The 12,212-nt window shown below is 33.9% G+C and overlaps 2 protein-coding genes across 3 annotated transcripts; both read right to left on the bottom strand.

Annotated features, from left to right (window-relative positions):
• Window positions 1-3,262: 3,262 nt before the first annotated feature.
• LOC110671249 (GTP-binding protein BRASSINAZOLE INSENSITIVE PALE GREEN 2, chloroplastic) lies at window positions 3,263-7,689 on the bottom strand. The gene is made up of 3 exons (XM_021833663.2): window positions 6,348-7,689; window positions 5,116-5,283; window positions 3,263-4,142 (listed from the first exon to the last, which is right to left on the bottom strand). Exons 1-3 carry the CDS (start codon window positions 7,572-7,574, stop codon window positions 3,753-3,755), a joined length of 1,785 nt encoding a protein of 594 aa, XP_021689355.2. The 5' UTR covers window positions 7,575-7,689; the 3' UTR covers window positions 3,263-3,752.
• A 1,254-nt stretch (window positions 7,690-8,943) lies between these two features.
• LOC110671258 (uncharacterized) lies at window positions 8,944-10,989 on the bottom strand. 2 transcript variants are annotated; one of them, XM_021833677.2, is made up of 3 exons: window positions 10,742-10,989; window positions 10,592-10,634; window positions 8,944-9,750 (listed from the first exon to the last, which is right to left on the bottom strand). In XM_021833677.2, exon 3 carries the CDS (start codon window positions 9,709-9,711, stop codon window positions 9,148-9,150), a length of 564 nt encoding a protein of 187 aa, XP_021689369.2. In that variant the 5' UTR covers window positions 9,712-9,750; window positions 10,592-10,634; window positions 10,742-10,989; the 3' UTR covers window positions 8,944-9,147. The 2 variants fall into 2 exon arrangements, with proteins under 2 accessions (XP_021689369.2, XP_021689368.2); XM_021833676.2 differs by lacking the exon at window positions 10,592-10,634 and having other exon boundaries at window positions 10,742-10,988.
• Window positions 10,990-12,212: the final 1,223 nt, after the last annotated feature.

Raw genomic sequence — 12,212 nt, 5'->3', positions numbered from 1 at the left:
GTTTTCTTTAATTTCTCTCAAAATTAAAGTGGCGACTCCTCACTTTTCCCACTTCGGTGAGTGTTCGTCCAGGCGACCGCAAAACACCTTGCAACACGTATTAAAATTTAAATATTAAAAATAATTTTCTCTCTTAAAAGAAGTAATTATTTTCTTTAAAAATGATTTTAATCAATAAATATATTTTATTAATAATTTTTTTATGCATCCAAACATTAAAAATATAAAAAATATATTTTAAAAAATATTTTTTTTATGAAATAAATGAAGACTCAATTTAGAATATACATGTTAAAATCTAATTCAATAAATAATTACACTTCAATTTTTTAGAATATAATATAAGGATGATTATTAAAAAAAGTGTTGAAAATAAAGAATTTTATTGAAGAAAAGGAAAAAAAAAAAAAACATGTTCAGCGTTGCAAATTAATTTGTAAAATATAAGAAAAAAATATAAATGAAAATCTTCTGACAGATTGGCATCGCGCATGTTAAGAGTTATGGGCATGGGTTCGAGAATGATGCAAGAACCATGTCTGACCATTTGGCTGTTTGCCAAACTTGTTTTTTCCAATAGTACAAAATAAATAATGCCCTAAAAGAAAGGCAATTTTTTTTTCCTAAAATGTGCTATTCATAGGCCGAGTCAGGAGAGGAATCTTTTATAAGAGCCAAGTGTTTGCCAGACATGCAGTCACAATCTCAATTTGTATCATTTTGGTACACCCGTCCTATTAACAAAATATTAATATTATTTTTAATTTTTAATTTATTTTTTTATTATATTTCTCACTTGCCTCTTTCGTTTGATAATTTATATATATATATATATATATATATATATATATATATATATATATATATATATATATTAGAATGATTAAAAGGATTATATTAATATTTTTATAATTATCATAATATCAAATTTGTTAAACTATGGGTAAGAGAGTTTAATTTTGATATAGCTATGATTATGTTTCTTAGCTGCTGGTGGCAGAGTGCGTATTTAAATAAGAGATTCCCAGTTGTTTGACAAGAAACAGAAAAATTATCAAATTTGTTGATGTGGGAATTGTTTAATTCACTGTAATTATTCAGGGGGGGGAGAATAGTTCATGGCATGCACAAGAGTTCACACAGGATATTTCAGGACAATAAGGTTGTAACGCACTCCTTACTTTCTTTGCGCGCACAAAATTGACAGCAGCAACTTTTTTTTAGTAAAATATTCTCTTCTTCAAGTCAGCAAATACACAACGGACACAAGACAAACTTAATATGAAAAATCACTGCTTTTTCAACAAGGTAAATTACATCAGCAAAATCTTAGTATCTTCCACAGATTGCTTAAAATTATCGAAATAAGAGAAAAAAATATATATTTTAGAGAATCCTCTCAAAGAAACTGCATTTATTTCTCTCTGTTTTTCTCAGTTTAGCTGAGCGATTTTTCCATAGCCTTCCGCGCCTTCGGGCAGTGGATGGTGTCTCTTCTGACTGGATTTGGTTCCCTCCCCTCCCTGGTCAGGAATGTATAGTTCTGAGTTTTGGTGGTTGGTTGTGCAGATCCGAATCGGTTACTAGAGAGCGTCTTATGGAGGAGATCTGCTGTTGGAAGCAATGAGTTTGAAGTTATGTTTAGTGTTGGTGCTTCCTGGGTTTCTTGGTCCCCCTTCTTGATGATTTCGTCGACTTTGAGAGAGATTCGGTGAAAAGCTGTTTGGGGATGGAAAAGTCGGCATTAATGTTGTTTGCTGACTTCCCATGGCTTGATGAAAATGAGACTGCCATGGCCCTGCTTTTCCCTCTCTCAGGGCGTCGGTGTTAAGCCTGTGGTTCTTGTTTGGAAGAGATGGTGTGCTTGCTTGGCTGGGTTGATTTTCCTTACTTTGGCTACTTTCTTGTTTTCTTTGAAGGAAGGATCTCCCTGATTTGGCTTCAAGCGACCTTCTCTTGCCTAGTTCTGGTCGGCGGCAGCTATGTGTTGACATATGCTCAAGGTTTTTCAGCTTCAATTAGGATTGTTGCTTTGGGGCTGAGCTTTTTTGGGCTTCTATCATTGGGTAGGGGTTTAATAATTTGTATGGTAATATTGTAATGTTCTTGCCCAATGGGCCATGCAATGCAATTTCTATTTGCAGATAAAAGAAAAAAAAAAAAAAAACAGATTGCTTGGATGTCATTTTTGCAATCCTCAAGAAGGCTCCTGATGGCTCGTATTTGGAAATTGATAATTGTTAAATCTCACATGCACTAGGTATAAATATAAAAGAATAAATATAAATAATTAAATTTAATTAATTATTTTAATTTATAAAGTAAAATAATTATTTATATAAATTTAAATTAAAAATAAATTAAATTATAATTTAATTAATATTCTCTTTAAATACAGTTTGGAGTGTCCTTTGGAGGTGGTTTAGATAAAAAATTATTAAAAAATTTTATTGATTTAGAATTAAGTTATATTTGTAAAAATATTTAATTTTTTTCATAAATTTTTCAATCAAAATAAAATAAAAAAAAGAGAATAAAATTAATTTATCTTTAAAAAATTTTAATAAGAAAAGATTTGAACTTGAGTAAAAAATTAGATATGAAATTAAATTTTTTAAAAAAATTATAAAAAGTGCATAAACTTAATTTTGCTTATGCATCCTCTTAGAATTTAGAGGAATCAAAGTTTCCAATTTTATTGCTTATCCTTTTTCTAAAAATTGTATGATAATTTGATAATTAAAAAAAGTATAAAAGAGAAAAAAAAAGAGAGTATTGAAAATTTTATTGAGGATATAAAATAATAAAAGAGTAATTGAGATATTATTGAAAATTTTAGTGAGTGCATAAAATAATAAAACAGAGAAATTAAGGGAGTATTAAAAATTAAAAGAATGCAGAAAATAATTATTTATAGAATTTGAGAGAAATTGAGAATATTGAGAATTAAAGAGAGTGTAGAAAATAATTATTCAAAAAATTTAAAATTTATATAAATGAATTAAGAGTGTAGTAAGATGTTTATTGAATTCTTTTATATTTAAACTACCGATTTGATCTAGTTTGAAACCGTTAGTTCAATTCAGTTTAGAACCGTCAGTTTGTAATTTCTAAAAAATATAAAACTGAACTAAACCACCACAAAAAAAAGTAATTCGATTCTAATTTTAACCGATTTTGATTCAAAAAGACCACGACCACCCCCGCTTATAACAATAAATAATGACTGCTAGTGGGACAATGAGCACACAGAACCAGGTGATGAAAGAAACAAATAATGGACTTCACAAGGGAGAAAATAATATGCAACGGTCGCCGCTGCCAGTTATAACTTTTCAATACAAGGGCACATAGAGTGTGCTCAAGTTTACAACAGTTCTACTTCTATTACACAAGCAGTGGCATTGGGTAGAACAAATGCAGAGGACAATGAGCAACCCCAAGACCCCAGCCAAAAAAAAAAAAAAAAGCACTGCATTTAATCATAAACATTTCCCAATTTAATATTTTATCACAGGACAACTTTCACAACACAGCTTTCACGTATTCATGCTATACAGGGAGAATAAAATAAGCCTCATAAACTACAAAATCCTCTAAATGTTGCTGCCATGTAAGGAAAAGTAACATGATTCAAGATCTGCAATCTATATCGTGACGAGTGTTGCTGCTTTTTTTCCCTCTTCACATACTTTTTTGATCACAAACTTGATTTTAGTTTACACAACTTTTTGCTTCCATGAACCCGCAATTTAGCAAGAATTTGTTCCCGCATCAACCATCAGTGATAATGATTTATCAGCTGCAGTTACATTATGAACGCTTCTTTTTCTCTTGTTTTCATGTAGCCGCATTGATTTGTTTAAAGCCTGGTCAGCCTTGGAGACAATTTTTGAGACAGTGAATCCTGCTACTTCAAAAATCTGTGATCTAAAAGGAATTAAAGAATTATAAAGAACAACATCAACTCCTTCATATGTCCATGCCCCCAGGACCGCCTCTCCTTTAAGTCCAATAGCAAACCAACCCAGACCAGCAGCAGCAATATCTACAGAACTTGAATCCCAAGTGCTGCCAGAGATGTGGAATTCCTTTCTAACCCATTTTCCAAGCTCTTGAACTCGTTTCTCCCCAATTGGAGGCTGAAACAAAAATCATATGTCAACCACCATTATGAGTCATGCATCTTCCACAGATCATATAATCAAATATTAGATGAAAAGAAAAGCTTTTAACAGAGTTTTGACCTAATAGATAATGGTTAGGAGCAGCACAGCTGGATACCTCTCACATATTTGGGACCTCCTATTATATGTGGCTTGAGTAAGACATAACCTTGCTTCAGTTGTAGTAATTGTAAGCAAACTTTCTCACTAACAAATTTTCCCTAGCAGTTACTCACTTTGTGTATCCAATGAAGATGCCATCAGTCATAGAACATCCAGACCCGACCAACAAAATATTGAATATTTAAAATTTTCAGGCACATGTTATATCGTTTCTAAGTTTACCAGAAGTAGGTAAAATAGGTGTCAAAATTTCTTCTTTTAGGTTTACAAGTTTCAAATCAATCATTAATGTGTAACTTTTCTTTAGGTTTTCTCCTAGTCAAGCAGTGAATTTCACGTTTTTCTATTAAGGATCCAAGTCCAACACAGATTAACAGTTTAGGAGTGCATGTTCCCATAGGTTTAGAGTCATCATAGAAGAGTTAATGTATTAAATACAAAACTAGAGAGTTTGCATCAATTCTGCTTCTCTGAACTGTGTCATGCAATCCAACCCTAGATGTGAAATCAACCAGTAAACTTGGCTACCTAAGAAATTCAAAGAGCAAAGCTTAGAATCATTTAGTTTTACTGCAATCAGATCTAAGTTCGTACAATTAATTTCAGATTTCAGGCATTCTTTAATCTTTTCCTACTTCAAAATCAACCTTGAATATGCAAATATTATCTACTGTATAATCCTAATTTACAACATAAATTCCTACCTATATACTTGCCCCCCAAAGTTGTCCTACATCACTTATATAAGATAACGGGGACTATACATAACAGAAACCAAGAGAGAAAATCAAGAATTAACAGCTAATCTAACCAAGGCAAATCATACCTGTAATTGGCGACCAAAATGGTCTTCTAACATAGTGCTTGCATTTTCTGTTTTCCCCATATGCAAGGGAAGATATGGAGATGCCCATACTGTGACATACACAGAATCTGCAGATAATTCTTCAATGTCCAACCTTATTAGCCCACCAATATGAACTGAATGGCCTTCCTGTAACAAATAAATGTAATGTGAGAATAATACATATCAAACTCAAATTAATTGACCAGAAAGTACTCCCATTCCAAAAGATCAGGAACTTCATGCTACAAGAAAAATGTAAAAGATGCAATATGCTGAAATTAAGAAAATTACATATGCTCTTAGTATGAGAAAATTTCTTCTTAATTGATTTTAGTTTAGTGCAGATTGCCTTCTCTTTGCGCATTCAGTACTGAATCAGATACATGATTCAAAACTATTACAGGAAATTAAAGTATCTAGATCTTAACTCCACTTTCCCACAGTATCTCAAAATCACAAAAAAAAAAAAAAAAAAAGAAGCAGCGCAATCAATTCAAAATGATAAAATTAATTTCCTTAATCACCCACTTTTGAGACATGTCTACTGATAAAATATAAACTAATGAATTAATCACTATTCAACTTCTTTTAGATAAAAATCAAATATAATTCATGGACCAGAGCATTATACTTCTAGGCAGCACTACCTATAGAAAGCTGCTAAAAAGGGGCGAATGCACTGGTTTTCAAGATCAAGCCTACAAGGCAACAATTGAAGGCAAACATGTATCAACCACTTTCACCTTGCCCTGCTATAAGTAAGATTTCGAAAATGAGATAACACTGATTTGATGACCCTATCCATAACTCATTTTCTTTTAAATTTAATGAAACTAGGCAAAAGAATATGACACTTCCTGATTCATGCCCTGGGAAGTTTATGACTGAATAGAATCTCTTCTTCTAGCAAGAACAGGGACTAGTTGAAAGAATTTGCACCATCAAGCTCTGCAGCAAAAATGTCCCACTAAACGAAATTGGGTCTACTGGAATGCATCATACAAGCTCTATTATACATAATGTCCAGTAGAACACAAAATATATGCATCAGAAAACCTCTTTCTTCAGATTTATTTCTCTTTAGTCCATCCACACAAACTTGCATGTCGTAAAGATATAAACCAGCAGATATAAAAAGGTTTAACCCGAGAAAACACTAATCAAAATATTATAGGTACTTCCCAAACTTATAATAACTCGAGCAAACTAACCTTGACTCTATATGTCCTTGGTTTCAATTCCTTACTGATGTGAACAAGCTTCTGCTCATCTCTAGTTAGCCTTGTTGTAATCTGATGTGGATTTAAAAGCCCCGGTGTGTCAAATAACTTTGCCTGCCCAGGAAGAACACCCTCCACCTTGACAATCCCTAATGTTGTTCCAGGAACAGAGGCCTCCGTCAAAAGAGATAACTTCCCTTCATTTCCACCAGCCCACTTCCCCATTGCATTTATCAATGTACTTTTACCAGCGTTCTGCATCCCTACAGCCCACACGTTCCCTCTAGGCCCTGCCAATGTAATCACATCCTCAACCAAATCCTTCAATCCCCAGTCTTTAACTGCACTCACAAAATGCACTTTCTTAATCACACCGGCACCACCTTCCCTCGCTCTTTGTCTGACCCAATGCTCTAATCTAGTAGGTGATAGAGAAGTGGGCAACAAGTCAAGCTTAGTCACCACAAGCACAATTCGAGGCACATTCCCTGATTTCCCTTCCTTCCATGCAGTGAAATTCTCCTCAATTGCTTCTGATACTAACTTGGCTACCTTTTTCGGAAATGACCCATCAAAATCCACCGCATCCACAACCAAAAGAACCACTGAGCGAGCTCCAATAGCCGACACCAATCGCCTACCAACGGTGTGATCGAAATCGAATTCTGGCAACAAGTTCTCCACCGTTGGATCCTTCACTTTTCCGTAGTGTCTCAACGAGTGACACCGCGCGCACACAATGGGTTTCTCCATTGCCGAGCTTTGGGTCGAACCAGGATTATTGGCAGGGCCTTCAGGGTCAGTAACAACACCCCTTTTCAGGGAATTTGAGAATTCGAATTCCAATGAAACGGGAATGAGATGCTCCCCAGATTTGTAATTCGGGTCCTTGATTGAGGGCTTGGTGAAGAAACCAGGATGTTTAGGGTTTGAGTCCTGCATGTGGATCCCACAGCCGGGGCAAACGGCGGTGGGATGAGTGGCATCTTCATAATTTCCATCACGACTGAGGAGCAAAGGAGAAGGTTGGTGTTTCGGCGGTGGGTTTAAACTGGTGGGTTTTGAAGAGAAAAAAGAGAAGGAAAGTGGAGCAGAGGGTATTGGGAATTGGTAAAATTGGGTATTTGAGAGAGAAGCTAAAGATTGGGTAAAGGGAGAGAGGAAAAGAAAGGGCTTTAATTGGGATTTTGAAGCAGAGAGCTTTCTGGCTATGATCATTTCTGCTCCTCTTTCTTGGTTTGATTGGTGTTTTTTCAAGCCGTAAAACGAAAGGGTTTAGGGTTTTAGCAGCCGTGCGGCTGCTGGCTTGGCTCATTTTAAAATTTTAGCGTAGAAGATTAATTCATGTTGGATCATTATCTTAAAAAAATATATATTAATAAGTATACGATTGGGATAGTAATTTTTAAGGATTAGATTTTCATTTTTTTTACAATTAAATTATAATATGTATAATTTGAATATTTCAAAAATTATTCTCTTTTAATTTGATAATGAAATCCCTATGCCATTAGTAAACATAGAATACATATATATGCCATCTGATAAATTGGTAATGACATCTCTATATGCCATTAGTATTTGTTTGACCATACTGGCGGGCTTAAGGAAAGGATGAATTGAAAAGAAACCCAAGCCTCCTCACCTGGTTGTTTCTATGAATTTCATTTTAACTTTCCTTGTGTGCCCAAATATGGCCTTAAAAAGCCCCTTTGAAGTTCAAGAGTCAGGTGGCAAGCAAGAACCATACTAATTTGAAGATTGAAATACCAAAACTAGAAACATTTCCAGATATCAGCTATCAACACCTTCCATAATGTTGTGTTTTACTGTAAGGATAATCCAAGAAAAATAAATAAAGATGGGAATTCCGGTGATAAGGTCATCAGAAATGGATCAGATTTTTTATATATTTGCGCTGAAAAATTCATTAAGGACTTAATTCCAATCCCAGTTTTCATCTATGTTTTAGTAGTTTGTTACTTGTTAGTCAGGCACTTGAATCACAATGTAAGCTCCATGAGATGCGAGATTGATCCGACTCCTTTTGTCCTTGCGAAAATGATACATGCAGGGCCTGCTGACTAATTTATGTCTCTTCTACTTCTTTCTGGTTCTTGTAGAGTGTAGACCATGGATTAGGCTTCAATACGGATGAGTGCAAAGAATCTAAATTGTGGGAAGTCATTATTTCCCTGCTGAATCAAGGCCAGCAACCTGACCTCAATTATCTTGCTTAAGGAAGAATAAAACTATTCGTTGAAAAGATAGACTATGTTTCTCAAGTGACTTATGCAAGTTGTCCACAAGATTGCCCCTCAATACAGAAATCCATTCTTTCAGATGCCTTGCCTCGGTGCTTCTGGATACCAAGTTTACGTATTTAATTTAAGAGTTTCCACGGACAACATTAACCTTTTGCATTGTACCAAGATGTATGATGTTTCACCTTTCCAAAGATGGAAATGATATACTTCATTTGCGCTGGTCCAATCCAAGGTGTGGATCTTGGGAGCACAAGGCAAATATTTCAGTTTAAAGGCTAAAAGCACTGAACCTGAAACTGAAACTGAATGTTACGGCAAGCTCTAGCAAATTAAATGTATGTTTCTCTCCCACAATCACATATTCTTACAATACAAATATGTTTGACAAGTTGGCGAAGATCAAATTCAAATTGGCATATCTTGGCAGTTGGAATTCAGGCCCAAGAGGTAGGAGTGCTTTCAAGCGTCCCCTAAGCAATCAAAACACGCAACAAAAAAAAATCAAGCCAAGATTATCTCAAAAATTACAGATTATTCTCATTGATTGGAACCTTCATGCATGCATTAATCAATAGACGGACTTGCAAAGAACATGAACCACAAGGAAGAATAACTGATGCTAAAGTATCTGCTGCTGCTGTTTCAAAAGATACCTTATTTTCATCCCTCAACAACGTATATCCCATTTTCCCCAACTCCAAAGAATCAACAGAGAAATAATCGCCACATCGGCACTGGTAAAAGAGCTCCAACACTTCTCCACCATCTTCAATCTCCATGTCCTCCAAACTGACATCTTCCGCTGCAACTCCATCTCCTCTATCTTTTCTTGAAGCTCGCAGCTCACTATCATAAACAGCACGTAATTTTGAATTGCCAAGGATTTCCCAAGCCTTCTGTATTTTCAAAAATCTATCTTGCACCTCATTTAGAACATGAGACATCTGACGTGTGTTTTGCAGCTTATCAGGATGATAATTGAGGATGGCTACTCTGTAGCTGGTACGGATTTCTTCATAGGTAGCATCTTCTTTCACAGATAAAATGTCATAGTGAGATTCTTCTACAGAGTTCTTGTGACGAAGCATAATTGGATTTGGATGCCACTTTTTATTAGATTGACTTCACTGCAAAATGATAAGATTAAATTTTATCAAAGGCTATTAACAAGAGCTTATTTGGTTCAAGAAAGTTAAAAGCATAAGGCATGCTCAAAGTGATACATCACCTCATCGCTTAAAGCACCAAAAAAAAAAAAAAAAAAAACACTTGCTTCAATGAAGGAAGTGCAAAATCATTTAAAAAATTTAACTAATAATATAATATGTTAATAAAATACAATCTCTATATAAAATTTGAACCCTTAAGAAATTAGCATTCAAATTCATAGCCATAACCTATAAATCTTCAGTAAATTTCCATTAAAGTCCTCAACACTTTCATTCTCATCACCAAAATAAGATCCATTTCCACCAATATCTTCCTCTAGATCAATCTCAACATCTTCCCGCATTGGCATTGAAGTTGAGGCTCTTTGCACTTTTTTTTTTTTTGTTGACTACACCGAACAGATTTGGTTTAAATAAATTCCACAATTTATTTTTTTGAAATTCATTCATCACTCCATATTTCATATGTATATAAATTATAAATTAACAAACTTACAAACTAGAAATACAATTTTAAGATAAAATACCAAACATGGGAATTAGTTTGCAAATAAATTCTTCATGAAATTCATATAAAAATCGTAGGAATTCTACATTTGATCCAAACACAATTAAGTTAATTTAAAGTGAAGGAAACTTAGCAAAAGCAACCCTTCTGTCTAAACATCGAACAAGTCCAAGTTGAGAATCACAAAACTCATAGTAGAACTCAATTAGGACTTAGATAGCTAATAAACCATAAAAAAAAAAAAAAAAAAAAAAACTGATACTAGAAGGCAAAAACTGAAATGAAAATCACCGTATGCATCCAAATATTAAGCTGAAATGCTAAATCAAGGAACCTAAATGAAAAAAAAATGGATTGACGATCAGCAAAAACACAAACTTTGAAGAATCCAAACCTAAAAAACCATTAAGATACTAAATTGAAAGTTTGAAACCCACAAACCTGAAAGCAGCGCCGAGCAAGATTGAACGAGCTTACAAACCAATAAGCGATCATTACAAAAAAACTCCCATGTTATAGCTTTGCATCGCTCTCTGGCACAGTGCAGAAGATGGACGTTGCCGTTATTCACTCTCAGAGGCTTCAAGGAAGCGACGGAAAACAATGAAAGGGTAGTTTTTGAATTGCATGCGATTGATGTCAGATTTTGTTTTCTTTGATGTTTCTGCAATTGTGAGATAGAAAATGTTGAATTTATATGGTAGGATGAACGGTCCAGATAAATGGGTTGATAATGAAAGGCTCAGATTGAAAATTATTCTTTTTTTTAGGAAAATATTGGAAAATTAAATTAACAACGAAGAAATAATAAATTATAAAAACCCGAAACTAAAAGAGATAAAATAAATTATTATGAACTTTCTCGCATTTTTTTACAAAAATTATGCTAAAAGATTCGCTTTTGAAAAAAAATTCTTTAATTTTTATTAAAAATATAATATATTTTAATTTAAGTATAAAATTTAGAAATATAAAAAAAAGTGATAAGATGATAATTTTATTTTTGAAAGAAATTAATAAAATTATAATTTTTTTATTTTAAAATTTAGATAAAATCTGTAACGAGAGTATTAGAGAAAGTGGTGTCAATTAAAGATAAGTTGAGAGAGGTAGATTGGTTAGAGGATAGAAAGAAAAAAAAATTGAATAGACATAAATTGACTTAGAGTAGAGTAGTACAACATGATCTAAAAGTATTATACATTTCTGAAGATTTAACCCAGCATCGTTCGTTTATAGTGAAAAAAGTGAATCTATATAGCCGACCCTAACTTTTTAAAATAAAGACTTAATCGAGTGAATTGATTTTAAAATTTAGATAAATTTTTTTAAAATAAAATAAAAATGTCACGACCCAACCTATGGGCCGGACCGGCACTAGGACCTGGGCCAGCCTAAAACCCCCGAGGCCCGTAGTAAGCCTAACTGTTCATTAACCCAACTCTAAGGCCCATTGGGCCCAAATTCAAGAAAACAAACGGACAGAGTCCGGCCATAAAATGGACTTTCCAACGGGGAGTTTTCGACTCACCCGACCTGTAAACACAATAAACCATCCATTGGGGAGCTCAGCTCACCCTCCACATACTCATCAACATAATAATAAATGGGAGCTCAGCTCCCTCATCCAATCCATCAAAACAGACTTAAAAAATTAAGTTTACAGGTCCAACATGAATATAATATTACAGACCAAATTCAAATAATTACTGCTAACACATGCGGAAATTCTAGGAGTAAATAAAATTACACAAATATCGATAAACAACCTGCGAAGTATAAAAGCAGGTTAACCCAGAATAAATATCCTCCTGTGGCATGTAAAAATTTTTGAACAGGAGTGAGCGTTCGACTCAGAGAGTAAAATATCAATCTTAACTATAATCTCTATAACTATCTGAACTAATGCACC

Source organism: Hevea brasiliensis, chromosome 15 (assembly GCF_030052815.1).
Source record: "Hevea brasiliensis isolate MT/VB/25A 57/8 chromosome 15, ASM3005281v1, whole genome shotgun sequence".
NCBI classification, from domain to species: domain Eukaryota; kingdom Viridiplantae; phylum Streptophyta; class Magnoliopsida; order Malpighiales; family Euphorbiaceae; genus Hevea; species Hevea brasiliensis.
Note: the sequence above shows the minus strand (reverse complement) of the source record. Positions and strands in the feature narration are given on the sequence as shown.